The following is a 19,096-nucleotide window of genomic DNA, read 5'->3' as shown; positions in this document are numbered from 1 at the left end:
TGATGTCATCACATCAAATGGGAGAAATGGAGGGACCTTAGTGTATTTCTGGTTTGGCAAACTCTAGAACTGTTTTTTCTTTTTTTCCATGAACATTTGAGGTTTGGCTAAAACCAAACCTTCTTTGCCAACCACTTTGGCTTTAATTTTTTAAACCCATGAGTATTTTAAAAGAAATTCTATCTATATGTTTCTGACTCATTTACACTTAGCTCATGAAAACCCAGATTGGTACGCGCTAATAGATGTCCCGGCAGGTTTATGAGCCTTCCTAAGCCTTCTTTTCCCTCCATCCTTACCAGAAGGTTGTCTTTTGCTAGCCATAAAAGAGTGTGAGCCCCGGAGGCATGTGATCGGTCTGCGATTTATGACCTCCGACATTTAAGTGGATCTGGGAGTACGGAAGGCTTTCTCCCACTTCGCTTTTCCGTAACTGCCCTAACAGGCTCCCGCTGACAGAGACTGCTGCGGCTCACCTTCAAAGTGGCTGGAGGCAGGGAGGCAGGAGGAAAGCCTCCGTTCTGTCCACCAACAAGTTGCCCCTGAAATGGTTTAGGGAAAGATTCTGATGCTTAAGGCTCTCTCGTGGACACAGGTTGAGATCTGACCTTCTAATGGGAATTCACAAACACTCACAGAAGAAGTGGATTCAATTTGGCGCCAGTGAGAACACGGTACCTTTTTGAGTACTGGGTGAGAGGGGTGAGCTTTTTAATAGCAGACAACCAATCCTATGTAAGAGTTTTTAACACACTGAAAAAAAAAAGCTGAATCCACTAAAAATGGCATTTGAACTAAAACCAGGAAAGCAGGAGGAATGTGCATGCTACAACTATCCCGAATCTTCTATAATGGTGCTTGGATACCACACAATTACAGTATTCTATGGGAGATGGCTTTTGGATCAAATACTTAAAAATGGCTTATAAATATTTAAAGTATAAGCAACTGACAAATCGTAATGACAAAGTCTTACATTTAACCACATGTGCTCCAAATATCTTGAAATTGCTCTAAATATGGGTTTAAAATATCAAAAGGGCTTGTTGATGGCATGCAGAGCCTCTCAGGGAAACTTAAACCTGATCAGTTCCTGCTCATACAACACCCGATTTGCACAAGTTTTAAGGCGTGTGTGTATAGATTCCGTTAGAGCATGATCCTGTTACAGGCTGAATTTGCAAAGCAGGAAAGGAAGGTTAAAACACAGGGCGGCCCTTCCCTCGCCAAAATGCCAGGGTTGTCTCAAGCTTAAGACGTCACATTTTAGAACAAGAAGACAGCTGCGAGGAGGTAATCATTACAAATGGACACACATGCTAGACGGGGGACACGTGTGCTAGACGGGGGACACACGTGCTAGACGGGGGACACATGTGCTAGACGGGAGACACTCGTGCTAGACGGGGGACACGCATGCTAGACGGGAGACACGCGTGCTAGGCGGGGACACGCGTGCTAGGCGGGGGACACGTGTGCTAGGTGGGAGACACGCGTACTAGATGGGCACGCCATTCATTCAAGACAAAATCTTTAGCTGGGTCAGTGAGCTGTGCAAAGGAGAGAGCCACAGACTTTTTAATTGTGTCTTTTGGACGTTTAGACCTGACTCTTATCAAATGAGTTCCTAAGTGTGCTTTCACCTTTGATTTGTTAAACGCCAGCATTAACCTCCTTGCTTTCTGCTTTACCCAGAGCAAAGCACGGCTTGCCATTGGAGGTCTAAAAGGGACAACAGTGGGCACAGCCAAGTTTGGATTTGCCCCAGCCCTGACCCAAGGCTACCGGAACGTTCTCTTGTTCTCAGGCTTGCTTCCTCTTGCAGGGCTATGCACTTGGGCATGCTCAGGAACGATCTGGAAGCTATTAATCCCAAGGCTTGTTTTGAGGTGGTTTTTGCTCCAATCGTTTTAAATAGCATTTTCTAAATGAACCTTAAAATAATCTGTGTTGGGCTGGAGAGATGACTTCATGGTTAAGAGTGCTGGCTGCTCTTCCAGAGGTCCAGGGTTCAATTCCCAGCAACTGCACGGCAGCTCACAAGCCCCTGTAACTCCACCCCTAGGGGACCCAATGCCTTCTGGCATTCATGGGCATATATGCAAGCAAAACATCTCTTCACATAAAAACATTTTTTTAAAAATTTAAAACATCTTGTTTCCACCCTGTTCTTGGCCATGCACTCTCCATTCTGGACTCTCTCTCTCTCTCTCTCTCTCTCTCTCTCTCTCTCTCTCTCTCTCTCTCTCTCTCTCTCTCTCTCTCTCCTCACATCAGTGCTATGAAGAAGACTGCCACAATGAACTGCCATTCGACTGGCCCATGAAACACAGCCCATACCAATATGCTTATCCCTTCAAGCTGGGTTACGTCTTTGTCTGAATGAATTGCCATTACACCTTTTGAAGCACTTAAAAATAATTTACATACACATAATGTGTCTCCTTAGCATCAACCCACACTTGAAGCGCCCTACGTGACGGCTTCCCATGCCTTTGGCAGAATCTCTTTGACCGGGAATGGGAGTCTGGGAAGGGGAGGGTGTTGGCATGGAGACGAACGTCCTGCCTAGCAGCGAAGTGTCCTACACTGGCATGTGTTTGGTCCCTTAGACGCCTCTGCCTCTTCACCAGGCTCATCTGCATGGACAGAAGTGTGAGTGATGCACAGGCAGCCACTTTCAGTGTGACAAGGGTCTGGGTCATCACATCCGGTCACAGCGTCTGTTTCTGGGGCCCTTCTGGGCAATGGCTTGCTTGTTAATCATAGGTCAAATGCTCCCTGTTTTTCATTTCTTGGCCCCCTCTCTTTTTCTCTTCATTCTGGGGAACTGGAAAGCACTCCCCAGATCGTCTAGTGGCCCCCCACCCCTGCTCCAATGCCACTTTCACTCACCTGCCCACTTCTGTGACTGCAGCCGGCCTGCTCTCTTGGTCTCAGTGGCATTCTCCTATAAGATGGTGTCTCCTATACTGTATAAAGTTTGGAAGCTGTGGTGCTGGGGTACTGTCTACCTTGTTTCTTCCCTCTCTTCACTTTTCTTCTGTCGCGCAGGCCCTCACTGGGTATGGTAGCTCTACCTTTTTGCAATGTGTCACTAAAGTAATTGTTTAAACGTATTAGGCAACTGTAGCTGTGTGACATTAGGTCCATGGCAAAAAATGACCAAAATCAAATTCTCACTTTTAACTGGATAATTAACTCAGCCTCCTTGGAGCACCAAGAAGAATTCTAGTTCCAGATGTTTCTTACTGACAATGCAAGCCAACCCTTCTGGGGTAGAAGGCTGGTTTACTTTTTCTGGGTCCCAGGTCTATGGACTCACCCTCCCTAAACAATGCTTCCCATGTCCACTCAAGGGAGGTGTTGGAGGCTATCCACAGACCAGTCGAGGGGAAAGGAGATCAACTTTGGGGGGTCGGGCTAGAAGCCCTGGGGAGTACTGCACTCACAGAATGGAGTGGGTCCTTCTTGCAAGGTTCGCACCAGATGTTTCTCTTGCCAGCACTTCTCCAGGGACAAGGCCATGGCTTCTTGCCATAGCCCTAGACACCTGGTCACACAGGCTGCCCCACCTTCCATGGGAACCTCAGCGACACAGTAGCTAAGAGCTGCCCATGAGGGCCCGCCCTCTTCAAAGCTCTGGCACAAAGGATACAGGAGGCCGGAGTCCATTGGATAAAGCGGGTTTGTTTTTTGTCACCTTGCCACCGTTCTCTCAGAAAACTGAGGTGATCACAGCCAGCAGCCTCCTAAGTGCTCACCGGTTCCAGGTGTACACAGATCAACCTGGTGGCTCTCGGTGGCTCCTTGTGGAACCTCCACCTAGACCTTTGCCGCCAAATGCATACCAAGAGATAGGATAGCCTTTTATCCAGGGACTGTTACCCAGTGAATAGTTCTAATCGTTAAATACTTCAGCGTCAACAGCTCAGGCCTGGCTTAGGAACCGAGGAATCCCCACTTCTACCGATTTCTTCTCCGTGCTCTGTTGTTATTTTTCTTCTCTTTAAAAGTGGGATTATGGCATGATTTTCACTTTCTCTCACACATCCCGCCCCCAGAAAGGCTCCCTTGGATTTTTCAGTGTGAGAAGCTAAATTGGCAATGAGTACCTTATTGGCCTCTCCAGTGAAGCTAACCCTATGCTCTGAAACATTGGTTTTGGGCTTGTGGCTCTATGACCAGACTAAGCTCCAAACGCTCAAATTAGGTGAAGTCCCTTCAGCGTTCTCCAAGTGCAACGTGTAGGCTCTGCTGCCGAGCAGGGACAAAGATCATGGGGTCGGGACCCGGAAGGAACTATCAGACAATCTCTGTATCCATTTCCACAGGTCTAGCAACATGTCGGAGACTGGAGAACCCCAGGGCCATGGAAAATGGTGGCTCTACTGCCTCAGGAAAACAAAGAATAGGGGCGAAGGGGCTATTCCTGATCTTCATTTCTTCCGTTGATTATTTTGCTTAAAAATATGTTATTTCCATGGAAAGCCGAGGAATGGGGACATTTTCTTTGAATATCTTCAAAAATTTACACATGGTTACTCTGAACTCCCTGATGTACCATAAATAAGTGTAAACTGTAGGAATTTGGAAAAACATATGAATACAAACAGCTCCCCACTAAGCTTCCAGGCATCAGGAAAGGAATGGACTATTCCATTTATAAATAGAATTCTTTGTGGAGAGAATAGTTTGGGCAGAATTTATACATTGTTTTCTTTATTATTTGGGAAATTTTTCCCTAGCTACTGGAGCAGCAGGGCTGGTACTCTGAGATTAAAGGGAGTTTATAACCTTTTAAACATGCTCGACTAAACTTAATCAGTTCTGCATACGGGAGAAACAGCTGCCCATCAAAATTGCTTGTGACTACATGAGCAAACAAGAATGAATAAAGTCAGGAACAGCAGGAAAAGAATACTCTCAACACGAGAGAGGGACGCTGCAATTTGCAAAGATCTAACAAATGCGTCCAGCCCTTTGAAGGCAAATGTAGCTTGCTTGCCAGCGCATTAAAATCATGGCACGGTGTGAAAAAGGTGAGACAATTGATTTAGCTATCCTGGATGTCCAGCAAGGCCTCCACAAGGATGCTCCTGCCTTTGACTCCCAGTTCTGTGGTTTGCAGGCAGGCACCGTGGCATGTCACTTTCTACATGGGTGCCGGGGACCCTTGTCCTTGGGTGACGCATGCTTCACCTGAACCCCGAGGCGTCTCGCCAGCCCTTGTTTTGTTTCTAATGCCTTCATTCTGACTTTAACTAGTTGCCAAGGAGTGTTCACTAGGAGGGCGCAAAAGGTGCTCAGCCTTTAGCTAACACCCAACCACACGAACAGACTGAGTTCCTGAAGGTGAGAGCAACAACAGCACCTCCTGTGCCCAGGAAATCAGAGAGGCCAGAGAGTACATTACAGCAGGTAGAGGCTGTGCTGTGAGGTGACATGGGACCAGTGACCCATGCCACATGTGACCCAACACATGAAGGCCAGGGGGCCATGTTGACTTACTGGAGACAAGGTCCCCTTCCTTAAATCTCTTGCCTTGCCTTTTCTGTGCAATCTGTAAAGCCCACCTCTGACTTTCAAAAAGAGCTGTCATTTCTTAGGAATCCTACCACAAAAAGGGGGCTCTTCAATGGCAAGAGCTAAGAGGCAATTTGGTCACAGCATCTTCTAGACTTGGCTAATGTCCAGTTAACATTTTAATAGCAGTGCTAGTCCACAAACGAGACCCTCGCCCGGTTACTCATTCAGAAACATAGATGACCCAAACAGCCATTCGTTCAGCTTATGCTTTTAATGAGCTTTTGGTCTTTGGATACTTAAGAATGTCACTGTTCCTGTCCAGGTCACTTCTTAGCACAGTAATGGCAGTGAGATTGTTCACCCTCCCATTGGTGTGTGTGTGTGTGTGTGTGTGTGTGTGTGTGTGTGTGTGAATGCGTGCGTGCATGTGTAACTGACAATTTCCAGTGCATCCTGAAAGTGCTCACTTTGGGTGGTGGTGGGGGCTTGTCACACACCAGTCCGTCACTCAGAGCATTGTCAAATAGGTTAAAATGTACGGGAGGCATTCAGACTGAAGCCATTGTAGAGCTAATAGGGAAGGAGTGGTGACCTCATTTCCGGTGTTCTGCTCCTATGGGCAAAGCCACCAGTAGAAAATGAGACTTCAAACCATGGTGGCCTAGAAAAGGTTCTTACACTAGCCAATAAGCCTTCTGTTCTGGCCCAGGGCTTCCGCTCAGGCCTCTGGCTGTAAGGGAGGTGCCCATGTCCCCACTATGAAGGAACAGGTTGGTGGTCTAGGATTGTGTTTGTGGCTGGGGAAAACCAAGAATAAAAATCTGGGCACGTTGGGTAAGCAGAGTCTTGTTGTGTTTTATGAACTTTCCCCCCAAAGCAATAAGATACTTTTTTTTTAACACAGTGATGGAGAAAGTGGTTAGCCCATTCCCCTGTAGGGCTTGAAAAGAAATGTAGCTTTGGGGTTCACAACTTGGATTTGAGTCTTAACTCTTCTCTCAGGTTAGGGAATCTTAAACAAGGTCCCCAATGCGGTTTCTCCCCCAGGAGGATGGAGATAACTGTTCTATGGACCTAGCGCCAAAGAAACACTAGTGAAAACCACTCAGAAGTGCCTGCACACAGTGTGAAAAATACTCTTCCTGCCTCCCCTCCCCCAGAACCCCTTTTGTCCTGGATTTACATCTCCCACCATAGGCCTGTACCTGCCTGTATGTAACCCAGTAGCACAGTCTTCTAAGCTGTTCAGGTTAAGTGCTGGATGGATGCGCACTTCTCTTTTCCCTTCTATAAATGGTTAAAAAACAAAACAAAACAAAAAAACAAGCAAAGTTCTGGCTTACTGCCCGGTTGGGTAGATGGGAGAGCTCAGCTCTGAATTTGGGTGGATAGGGCCTGAAGCTGACACCAGGTGCCCCAGTGACCAGCTCTGACTTAGAAAAAAAACTCAGTAAGTCACAGCATCCTTCTTTGGAGTAGGCTACTGATGCTTACTCCACTAGGATGGGCAGGAGTCACTCCAGTGGCTCCAGTATGGTCCCCACCGTCTCACAGAAGTCTTGGATTCACACCCCCGACCCCGCGTGGCTCACTAGGTATGAAGTAGGATTCAGAAACCACACGTGGTCAGGCATGTGCCCTCCCACTTCACTGAGCTACATCAAGGTCTACGTGAAGAAGTGGGACTCGCCAATTCGCTCGCTGAGTTTTCAAATCTACCCCACTGATACGGCCATCTTGACAAGCTTGAATAACAGGCCAAAGAGACCACCAGCTCTAGACGTCTGACCAGCTAGCTGATGGAGTCCCCCGACATTTCAATACTGCCCTGCAACCTCATGACTGAACATTAAGATTCCCCAACTAACCTTCCTTTCCACACTCCCCTTTCCAGTAGGGGTAAATAGGTATGCGAACCTGAAAAGACGAAAATAACGTGCAACAAAAGAGAGTGTGTTTTGAACTCAGGTTCAAGGGCTTGGGTGATCTTGGGCCTTAGCTGCCTCTTGGCTGTAAACTAATAGTGCTGTACTAAACAATACTGCCAGGTGTCACAGGTGTTGGATCGAAACGTCCATGATACCTGGCCACGCAAAGTGCACGGTGGTGAAAGAGGTAGGGGACAGAATCGTGATGGCATCGTCTCGCCTCCGCCTTCTAAGAAGCTAAGCGAGAGCCACTGGCTCTTGGAGGAGCGCCCAGGTAGACATACAAACCTTTTTACTTATTCTGGTTTCTAATTCGGAGGCACCTCCTTTTGAGCGGCGGCTCCAGGTCCTCGGGGCCGGCGCTGAGCATGGGCGAGGAGATGACGCACGGCGCCATGGCAGCCTTCTCTGCGGGTTTTGGCACAGGCTGGATCACGCAGCCGGTCTTGGGCAGCATCCGCAGAGCATAGGCGTGGTCCTCATCCGCGGGGTTATTGAGGTTCGGGTCCGACTTGTCGCCCCCCGCCAGGGCTTCCTCCCCTATGAGCTTTTTGGTCGCCTCCCCATCCAGGTGGCAGTTGGAAGCGCAGTTGTTCTCTTTGACCGATTCCAGCTCGTTCACCGCGGGCTCCTCGGGCGACAGCAGCTTTTTGGGAGGTGCGGGGGGCGGCGGTTGCTCGGGCGGCGGATCTGCGCTTTTGGCTTCGGCTGGGGCGCCGCGGGTGCCATTCACGATGACGTTGCAGGCGGCGGCAGCCTCGGGGCCCGCGGGGGCGCCTGGACCCGGGTCGCCGGCGGCGGGAGGGCTGCAGTGGCCGTCCCTGCAGCCGCCGCAGGTCCTGCGCTCCGCGGCGCCCGGCTCTCGCTCCGCCTTGACGTGAGCGTGCAGCGCGCGGTGGATCACGTTGTGCAGCCGGGCTCGGTGGCCCACGGTCAGGTCGATGACGCCGTCCTGTGGGCCGTGCAGCGCGCCCGCGAAGCCAGGCTGGCCTCCCGCGCCCGCGGGGCTGCCGGCACGCCGGGTCAGGTCCACCACCTCCCCACGGCCGCGTTCCACCGGCGCCAAGCTCAGAGCCTGGCCGGAGCTTCCCGGCGGCGAGTCGGCTGACTTGGAGGAGCCCTGCTTGGAGTCCCGGGGAGACAAGGATCGTCCACCGGCTTTGCCTCCGGTCGCCGACGAGTCGCCCGGGGCGCTCGGAACGAAGCTCTCCCCGTTGCTGGAGAATCCGTTGGGGGGCTTGGAATCGTTGACGTGGGGAATAGGGATAGGGATAGGGATGGGCACCGGCAGGGGCACGATCACTGGGTACGGCACGAGGAGCGTGGGGGGTGGCACCAGCGGGGCAAGCGACGGCAGCCCGAAGTTCATCATCTGGGGTACCGGCATCGGGCCGTTTGGCATCATGCTAACCGGAGGGAAGGGAAGGCTGGGCAAGGGTGCGCCTGGGGGCGGCGGGGGCAGCAGCCCTGGGGGATTCCCAGGCATGGTAGGGGTACTTGGGGGGTGGATGTGGGGCGATAGCATGGGTCGGTGCATGGGACTGGAAGTGGGGCCCAAGTTCCTGGGGCCGCCGGGCGGGGGTCCAATGCCCGGGAGCATGGGGTTGGACAAGGGGCTATTAGGGTTGGAGGCGTGGTGCGGGGGCCCGCGGATGAAGGGCGGGCGGATCTGCTGGATGATCTGCTGCTCCATAAAGATGGGCAGCGGCACCGGACCGCGGTTAGTCATCACCATGGGAGGGCTGCGAGGCGGGACGCCCAGTGGAGGTCCGATGCTAGCAGGTGGCTGGACCGAGACGGGAGGGATGCTTGGAGTCTCGCTGATGGGGAGGGACTTGGGCACTGGCGTGGGGATTTTAGTGACAGAGCAGTTGGCAGTATCAGATGGAGAGACGGTGGTGGACGAGGATGGGCCAGGGCCCTGGCTTTGGCCAGCTGCAGCCACGGGGGAGGGGGCCTTCCTCCGAGCATCTGTTAGCGGGATATTCCAAGAGTCTGGAGTGAGCAGCTGCACCCCGGTGCCTTCTGCTTTACTTTCCATGTGAGTGTGTAATGTGCTGCACAGCCCAGCTGGAAGATTGGCCTGTGTCTCTTTGTAGAAAATGTCCATTTTGTATTGATTGAGACATTTTGCACTGCAGAACTGAAGCCTTCTTTCCCCGTCCCCAAAATCCAGGTATTCTTTTGTATGCCTTATGTGCTTACACCAGTCACACACCTACAACACAGCAACAAAAACCACAACAGGTAAGATAAGCAGCTTTCTCAGGGAGATGGCGTTTCATGTTTCACAGAAAGGCTCTTTCAGACTTTACCATAATTTCTCAAATAAGTTGAAATGTTTGTGAAATGAGGAATTTGCTTTATAAAAAGGGTCCTCAAAATCAGCAATAACCACAATCTCTCTTTTTTTTCCTTTCAAAAAGCTGTATTAACAGTTTAAACATGACTTGAAGATGGCTCTGACAAAATAGAGTGTACCTGTCTTGCACATTTACCCAGTACACCTGACTTCCCAGTACACTTACCCAGTACACCTGTCCAGTACACCTGTCCAGTACGCTTACCCAGTACACTTACCCAGTACACCTGTCCAGTACACCTGTCCAGTACGCTTACCCAGTACACCTGTCCAGTACACTTACCCAGTACGCTTACCCAGTACACATGTCTAGTACACTTACCCAGTACACCTGTCCAGTACACCTGTCTAGTACACTTACCCAGTACACCTGTCCAGTACACCTGTCTAGTACACTTATCCAGTACACCTGTCCAGTACACCTGTCCAGTACATTTACCCAGTACACCTGTCCAGTACACTTACCCAGTACATTGACCTAGGACACTTACTCAGTACACTTGCCCTCATATTTTCACTTGCCTAACAGGCTCGCTGGAAACACACATCTACATAATGTTGGAGGAAAGGAATCTCCAGAGAGTTCAATAATCATGCAAGACGCCCTCTTAAAGTTCTCCCTATGTAAAAAAAAAATCACTATGCTCTTGACTGTATCCAATGGCGTGGTTGGAAAGGGTGCGCCATGCTAACCAATAGCAGAAAGGCTGCACACCGTTATGCCTGCCTTCCAAGAAGAATCTTGGACTTAGTCATGCAGTCTGTGTGAGGTTTAGCTCTCCCAACCTGCGATGTTGCAGCGAGCTAGAATTATTTTTTTGAGCTGTTTGCCCACTCCTTCTCAGCAGTCAGAATTTTTGGTGACATTTCTTGGCAGACAGTCTTATTTAACAACTTTTCAAACACCAGAGAACATTTTCCAAAAGTTGTTATGGCTTCCACCCCAACCCCTCCAGATCTACTCCTGGCAAAAGGAAGATATCGCCAAATTTATTTTAAAGTTGGGCTGCAGAGCTAATTAAAGGCTCAGAGCCTTTCCCAATTGGAAATCACTGGACATCAAAGTTCAAAAAAATAGTCAGTTTCGCCTTCAGAACCCATTACTTTGGAGAAATTATTGTGATTTCATTAACACATTAATCTTGCAACACCATCAGCTCTCACAGATGGTGAAGACATGATCTACAATTCAAATATGACTCTTGTTTGCACAAATGTCTTCCCTTCATATGGCATTTTAAACAAGAATTAATATGAGTGATCTTGCCATCGCTATAAACAGATAAACAGATGTCAAAATTTTCAATAGTTCTTCTGGTGTCTCACTTTTCTTGACAGAATTTTACACACACACAATCTTTTTTTCTCCCCCTCTTACTTCTTCTTTCTTTTCTTTCTTTACCATTTCCACAGTATCAAGCCACACAGCAACAGAGATGGAATTGCAAAACTCAGCACCACTGTGAGTATATTGAGCTCTTCTCTCTGCAATGAGGCAATGGCTCCAGGATTGTTCTCCAGGAGACTTTGATTCCGATTGCTGTGTGTGTGCGTGTGTGTGTGTGTGTGTGTGTGTGTGTGTGTGTGCGTGCGTGCGTGCGTTAACAATCATAAACTGGTGTAGTTAAAAGATGATAAATTTTAATAATGATTGGTCACATAAACAATGCACAAACAACATATGCTGGGCATTTGATTACTCATCTCATTTAACTCTCAGCTTCCCTTGCTTGTAAACAGTGGTGACATGCAAGCATGCGGTTGTGAGTGCGTAGGAGGCAGATGTGGGTCTGCACGTGTAAATCCGCTTTTCTCTTCTCAGTTTTTTTTTAATTGATATTTTTGGTTGATAAACTCGACAGTGTGAGACTGAGTAAGATACACGCTTTGGCACACATCAGTTTTTGTTTGTCCTTTCAAAATATTTCTTCCAAAACTCCAAGATAAGAACACTCTGGAGTGGACTTTGATGATAAGGGAATTCCTTTTGACGAGGCTATCAAAACTGTTGCCACCATTAAAGTGGTGAAGACATAGTGGTGTGAATGTCCCATCCCCCTCTGTCAGTAACTGTGTGTCAGGGTCCTCTTGGACTCAAGGGGACATTTTTGTTATCCGTGAGATTGCTTCTGATTAAAAGAGCCTCACAGAATATGCCAGACTGTCACATTTCTTCCCTAGATTAAGGTTAAGTAAACTGTTAGTGAAAACATGGTGCATATGTTTAAATAAAGTTAGAGCCAGGCACAGTGGTGCACACCTTTAATCCCAGCCCTGGGGTGGCAGAGGCAGGAGAATTCCTGTGAGTTCAACACCAGCCTATTCTGCATAGTGAGTTCCAAGACTGCTAGAGCTACCTGCTCTCAAAAACAAACAAACAAACAAACAAACAAAACAAAACATATAATCATGTGGCACTTAAATTCCATTGTGAACTAAAACTACCTGCTTCTGTTTTAATAGCATGCATACATAGAAAGCCTAAAATAGAAATGTGTAAGTCTGAAATGAGGCACCAAACATAGCTTCTTTCTTCATGAACTTAGAAAAAAATCATTGATCACTTAAACTAATTAAAATAACATAACTTTTCTGGCATATGTCCTTTGGATCTCACTCTGTAACAGTAAGAGGACAGAATTTAATGAGATCATGAATTGGTTTTTAAGCTGCCAGATTGATTTTATTTGTTTGTTTGTTTGTTTGTTTGTTTATTGCCTCTGGAGGATGCCTGTTTCCTCAAACTATTTCCCAAGTGAGTTGGAAAAAAATAATCTAAATATAACTAAATAGGTCTCCCTTTATTCCCTTCACTTTTAATAATCATTGATAAACAATGCTTATAGACCATCCTAATTGTCAAATAAGAATTCTCCGCCACATTTCATCCTTTCCCACGTAAAAATAATTACAGACATCAAAAGCAAAATCTAATTTTCTCAAACTTTTCCATAAGAGCAAAGGTCAGTGCTTGTTGTCCCAAAGCTTTCAAAAGTACCTTTATTGCAGCATGCCCCAACTGTCTAGTTTTGGGGTGCTGTGAGCCTGACTGTAATAAGGCCTTACATTTCAGTTCAGAACAGTGACCTAAAAATATGGAAGAGCAATCTTTCTGATGAAGCAAAAGATTAGTAGAAGGGGGAAACTGTCACTTAAGAAATAATGAATCAAGTGTGTCTTACAGGACACATCACTTAAGATGAGGTCAATGGATTTATAGTACAAATGGCTACATCATGTGCGGCAGTAAAAACCCAGCACCATTACTCACTCCGCGTCCAACTGACGACACTTCTGTAATTAAAGGCTTCATCCTAGGAGCCTGAGCTGATTATTTAAGCCACAGTAGTTATGTGAAAAATATGTACCAAATCTCTCTTTAATAAAAATAACATTTGCATATGCAAAGCACACAGTGAGTATCTCATACGTCAAAGGTTTTGTGGTGTTGGGGGTATTCTCCTCTTCTTTGTGGACAGATTAAAATTCTAGCATATTATTTTAATTTTTGAGATTCCCCTCCCCAACACTATGACAACAAGTACCAAGATTCCTTCAGACACTTTAAGATAAGTCCGAATCCCAGAGCTCTGCAGAGGGATGCGTGATCCCAGCTTCGCTTCTGCTGGAGCCTGGCCTCTCTGGTTCCCTTTCTCTCCCTCATGGGTGCCAGGTTGCACCTAGGATGCTGCTGTCAGCAAATGCAAGCCACTGGACAGGATGGTAAAGATACTTCAGATCATGACTACAGTCCAGGCCACCGGGAAGACAAAAAGACCACAAAGGAGATAAGAACGTGGGTGTTCCCTTCAACCACAGCATGGCAGCCTTCCAGAACATTGTTCACTTTCCTGAGATGGGTCCAGTTCTACACATGAGAAGGAACATCTCCAGGCTACCAGGGCAGTGCTCATAAGCTCAGTGGTCTGGTGGCTGCACTTGTTTCCCATGGAATAAATGTGTGGTAACCTTTAGCACTTCACTCCTCAAAAGACACTGCCTTAGCGGAGCCAGCCCTTGCTTTTAATGCCAGCACCCTGAAGAGCACAGCTTTGGGCTCCCATGACTCCCTCAAGGTTGTGGAAAGAAAGCGCGCTATTCATGCTTACTTTGTCACATAAACGTCCGAGGTCAGAGCCACGGTATCTATGGCACTGGGTTACTCACATGGTATAGTATATACATTCTTCTAGGCTTAAGAGAAGATTTGGGTGACTGGGGGTAGGGTAGGGTTTCTAATTAACACATTAATCAGCTGTCAGCCGTGGGAGTAAAGTTCATCCTTTAATGGAACCCACCGCTGCTTTCGGAGTGGGAGCCTGGCATCAGACAATATTTAATTAAATTCTTTTTGCTGAAATCTGTCTTCTCGGTGTAAAGCTGGTTTGCAGCAATGGAACAGTAAAAAGCTGTCACCAACAACTTAAAAAGCAACAACCCCACCCCACCCCCCAACCTTTCTGTGCTCTCGACTTTCCACTGACGTGTCATAACAGCTCTGTACTTGTAGCTCAGCGAGGCAGACTGTGTTTTGTCACAGGAAGGTGGATCTCCGGGCCTTAGCAGGTTAAGTGTGATCAAAGTCCAGGCCAGCTTACAGAGCCATGGGCTCACTCATGAGTCAAGTGCAGGAGGGTGGAGACACACCGCGTGGGCGTTCACGATTTTAAAGGCTTTGGGTTCCTGTCCTACCTGTAGGCCATCACGCCATAGCATGAGTTGAGGGTCTTAGAATGGACCCCCACTGAGCACCAGTTTCCTTCTCTTCTGTGGGCTTGACACTGCCTCCAGGAGGCCCCTAATGCCATGTACCTGGGACAGTAAGGATGCTACAAAGAAATCACATAAAATGTGGGTGACAAGAATATAGGAAGGAATTGGCACCCACTTCACTTCTCAGCCTTGCTTTCATCCTCTCTGAAGTGGAACCGACAATGGTAAAGCTACGTGCGTGTTGTGGTGTATTTTTGTAATCCCTAGTCTACCAGGGTAAAACGGGAGTCATTTTCCTACGAGCTGTGTGATTTTGAAAGAAGCTGAGACATGTTCTTGTCTCTCACACCTGCCCTCACACCCTGTTGCCCAGGAGCTTCTGTCCTAGGGGGTGACAGAAAGGGGCCCTTTGCAGTGACGAGGAAGGCAGCTGAGAGGCCTGTGTGCCAGCTGCTCACTATCCCGAGGAGCCGCTGTTCAGCGCCACCTGAACCCTCTGCTCTATAGCCAGGCTCTAATTCGTGAGAAGCTTGACGAAACAGCATGACTGCCTGGAAATGAGGGTTAGAACCATTAAGATGAGTAATTCCTCCTAGGCTCAACTGCTGTTTGAAGAGTGGAAGCCATAAACTATGCTGCTCATGTTTTATTAAAAAGCAGAGCTGGTGATTGGACTCATTACATGGCAGAAGGATCTTCCAAGGGAAGGACCAGAGCCACAGTATAGATAGAGTATACTGCATACAGTACAGCCTTGAAGCCAGACTGACCCCACCCTGCTGTGTCACAAGGTGGAAGAGGCCACCACAGTGGAGGGGGGTGGCCAAGCTACCCGGCCAGGTTTCATCACAAAACTGGAATTAGGAGTGAAGGAAGGAAAAGAGATGTGTTGGCCACAGAGAAGCAAGGCCTCGGAGAAGGGCCGCAGAAGGCGGAGGAACGTTTACAGAAGAGCAGTTCAGGAAGAAGTTCACTGTCAGACCCAGAAAGGTCTTGCAGGTTGACTCTGGCTGGCTGACAGCTCTGTCTGCTCCCTTCCCTAACTTCCCCATCTTACACAGGGAAGGGACCAGACCAGGCCTTTAGAAAGCCACTGAAAACATGTAAGTGTTCCTACAGGGCAGTTTTCTACTGAGATTTTCTATACTAAGAACAATCTCTTTAGTCCCTCTTGACGGCCAATATGAAGCCGCGAGCTCCATAGAGCAGAGCAGAAATGTCCCTGGTTTTCAGGATTTTGGTGAGCACTGACCAGTGGCTCGTGACTGACCTAAGCCTTGTATTCTACAGCGAATGCAGAAGATGGATCCCTGACCTCTACTCCAGGTCAAAGGGCCATCCTGACAGCCACGCATGGCATGCAGAAGAAGGCAGCTTCCCATGAGTCTTAGAGCTCAGGTGTTCTGCTCATCGTCAGCAGAACGTAGGGCGACATGGAAAAACCTGAAGAAACGTGCTCTGCCTGGTACCCCATGTCTGCCTCTCTGTGCCCCCAGTAATACAGTCATGAGAGGACCCAGAAGAGACCTCAGAGCTGTGACAATCTGGCCTGACCGGAAGCCGAGGGACCGCCTCATCTCCTCTAGCCTCAGTGCAGGGACTTGAGATGCTCATTTTGTAAAACGAGGCCATCAGTGCTGTCAGGGGATGACTACACAAGGGGGCGGGGGGTGGGAAGAGACCGGCGAGTGATTACAAACAGAAAACACTGCACTGAAGCAGGGGGCCACATCCAATCCATGCCCCATTGTCACTCTGCCATGTTCTCTGCAGCTACCGCCTGCCCTGAAATATTTTTGTGTATCCCATAATCCACTTGACACATTCACTAGTGAACCTTGACTGACAGCCGCCGTTGTGCCTTGGGCACTGTGGAGGGGAGAAGGAAGGTCCTCATCAACTGGGTCTCTGCCCCCCACCCCCCCACCCCCTCCTGCACACAGTGATGTCTCCGGTGGGAATGGGAAGGGCGGGTTTTTAGTTTTACTGGGTCATCTTTGCTGCAAACTGAGCCTTACGAGAATGCTTATGTTTACTCAAACAGATGAACCAAGGCGCCCTCAAGACAGGCCCCTGGGCTGTGCAATTGAGCACCAGAGTTAGTACCTGCTTCCAGAAGCTCAGTTTCTGACCGTTCATCACCAGTGGGAAGATCCATTTTCTCCCCCTGCCCCCCGCATTGTCTGCCCACCCAGGCCCACGTTTGCCCCCAGAGGTCAATGCTGAACTAATAGCTCTTCACTAAATACTCTCCTTGGTTTTACCCTCTCAACAGCAAACTCGCGTCTGCTTTCTGACCACCCCTCTAAGGTCAACTGTGTTCAAACTCGTTTCCAGCTACGGTCAGAGGTTTGTTTGCATGGATGCTTCTCGTATTCCAAGTAGATATTTGGGTTTCTTTTCAAATGTTACCCTTGGACCCGATTCTTTCTCTCTCCCTGTCTTCTACATGTCTGTTTGCATAGGTGACAGGTCATTATTGGTAATGATAGAAGTTCTGTCCCTGGGTCGTCCCTGTACACTGAGAAGGTCCATCAGTCTGAGGTATTGAGTAGGAAGCACAGGAGGCCCGGGATTGTTGCTCAGTGCATCCACAAGGCCCTGCACTTTATCATCAGCACTGGAAATAAGAGAAAGGAGGGATGGAGGGAGGGATAGAAGGAGAGAGTGAGTAAGGGGAGGGAGGGAAGTGGGAGGGAGGAAAAGGAAGAAAGAACTGGCCTCTACGGAGGACGGCATACTGGCTGGTTTTGTGTGTCAGCTTGGCACATGCTAGAATCATCACAAAGGAAGGAGCCTCAGTTGAGGAAATGACTCCATGAGATCCAGCTGTGAGGTGTTTTCTCCATTAGTGATCACTGGGGGAGGGGCCTAGCCCATTGGAGGCTGGTGGTCCTGGCTTCTGTAGGAAAGCAGGCCGAGCAAGCCATTGGGAACAAGCCAGTGAGCAGCACCCCTCCGTGGCCTCTGCATCCGTTCCTGCCTCCAGGTGCCTGCCCTGTTTGAGTTCCTGTCCTGACTTCCTTTAGTGATAAACTTCCCACGCAGAAGTGTAAACTGAATAAGCTCTTTCCTCCCCAACTTGCTTTTTGGCCATGGTGTTTTGTCAAAGCAATAGAAACCCTGACTAAGTCAGGCCGTAGCCCACTTCATTCCTTCCTGAATGCAGACTCTGTTAGAAAAATGGCGGAAGTCATATCTCAAAATAAGTGGCTTTTATCTTCACAACAGAGCTGAAGAGCTGTTGTTATCAGGAAGGTCTGAAGCAATTTGCCCCTCTAGCGATGGTCCGTGAATCTGCCACCTGGCCTCTGCCTTAGCAATGAAAGCAATTCCTAAACACATGGGACAGGGCCACAGACGTTCAGGAGGCCTGGGGCGAGGGCGTGCTTTCAGAATCCTGCACTGTACATGAATGATGCCACACAAGAACACATGTGCTTTCTGGCAGCCGTAGCTCACTGCTGGTTCTAATGTTTGCCTTTAATAATGACAATTTATCGAATATTTCTAATCTATCGACCTTGAGGCTTTCAGTTAGGTTATTGTCTTTAATTCTAACAATAAACTTGAAAAGCAGTTACCCCCTCCTCTCCCCCCATTTTAACTTGAAAAGGAGAAGTCAAAGGCACAAAGAGATGCGTGTTTTCCTTAAGCTCAGCCCTCAAGAGTGGAGCCAGGACTCCGCATCTGGGACGCCTCCTCCTCCTGCCAGCCTGCCGGCTTCACCCCGAACTTCTGGTCAGCTGACCTCATCTTTCAAGTGCACACTGCCATTTGTTCAATGACGTATTGGAAGGATTCTGAAGGTGAGCAATGGGCCCGCTGCTCCAAAGCCAGCCGTCAGAAATCCTTCCCCGGTGTTGAAAGAAATGTGATCAGCCTTTGTCCATTTTTGGCTTTTTGAGGCCCCTCCTCCATTCATCATGGTAGAGCAAAGATTATGCAACGGGAACTACAGACAAATCTCCTCGCAGGGCTGGAAGGTCCCCGCTGCTAAATCCAGCACGCTCTCAGCCTGTGTCTCTCCCCACAAAAGACTTCATGGCCTTCTTCATGGCGCTAGTCCCATCCCTTCAGCGGAGAGAACATTCTCTTTATGAAGACAATGGGAGCCAAGTGAAAGCTACACAGCCTGCCTTCTCGCCCGCTTTGGTTTAACTATTGTACAACTTGCTCTAAACGTGGATCCAGCCATCCCTCCTTCTCCTCCTTTCCAGGGGCGTGGTCTTACTAAACTCCCGTAACTAACCTGAGCATTTAACCTCTAAGCATGCAGCTCCTCCTGTATTTCAGACTTCCTAATATTCGTTTTTAAAACGTAGCTCCTTTTTTTTTTTTTTTTTTTACCATTCCACCGTTGCTATAAAAACAAACAAACAAACAAACAACCACCACCAACAATAACAAAAATTTCCATTAAACCTGTGGTGATAGAACCAAATTCACCTTTCTTTGGAATTTAAAAAGAAAAAAAAAATACTGCTTTCCCAAGCTCTAGAGAAAAATGCCTGATCTGCCCGGCAACCAGTGCATCCCTTTGCTACAGTATCCTCAAGATGGT

At 48.3% G+C, this 19,096-nt stretch overlaps 1 protein-coding gene across 2 annotated transcripts in view; it reads right to left on the bottom strand.

The window, feature by feature from the left end:
* SOBP (sine oculis binding protein homolog) overlaps window positions 1-19,096 on the bottom strand; it is a 172,954-nt gene that overhangs the window by 8,731 nt on the left and 145,127 nt on the right. For both annotated transcript variants that reach the window (XM_084774446.1, XM_084774447.1), the window contains one exon: window positions 7,746-9,675. In XM_084774446.1, coding sequence (XP_084630572.1) covers window positions 7,750-9,675 — 1,926 coding nt within the window. In that variant the 3' untranslated portion in view covers window positions 7,746-7,749. The remainder of the gene's footprint in view (window positions 1-7,745; window positions 9,676-19,096) is intronic.

The sequence above is a fragment of the Acomys minous genome (assembly GCF_964271855.1).
Source record: "Acomys minous genome assembly, chromosome: 3".
Lineage (NCBI taxonomy): Eukaryota > Metazoa > Chordata > Mammalia > Rodentia > Muridae > Acomys > Acomys minous.
Note: the sequence above shows the minus strand (reverse complement) of the source record. Positions and strands in the feature narration are given on the sequence as shown.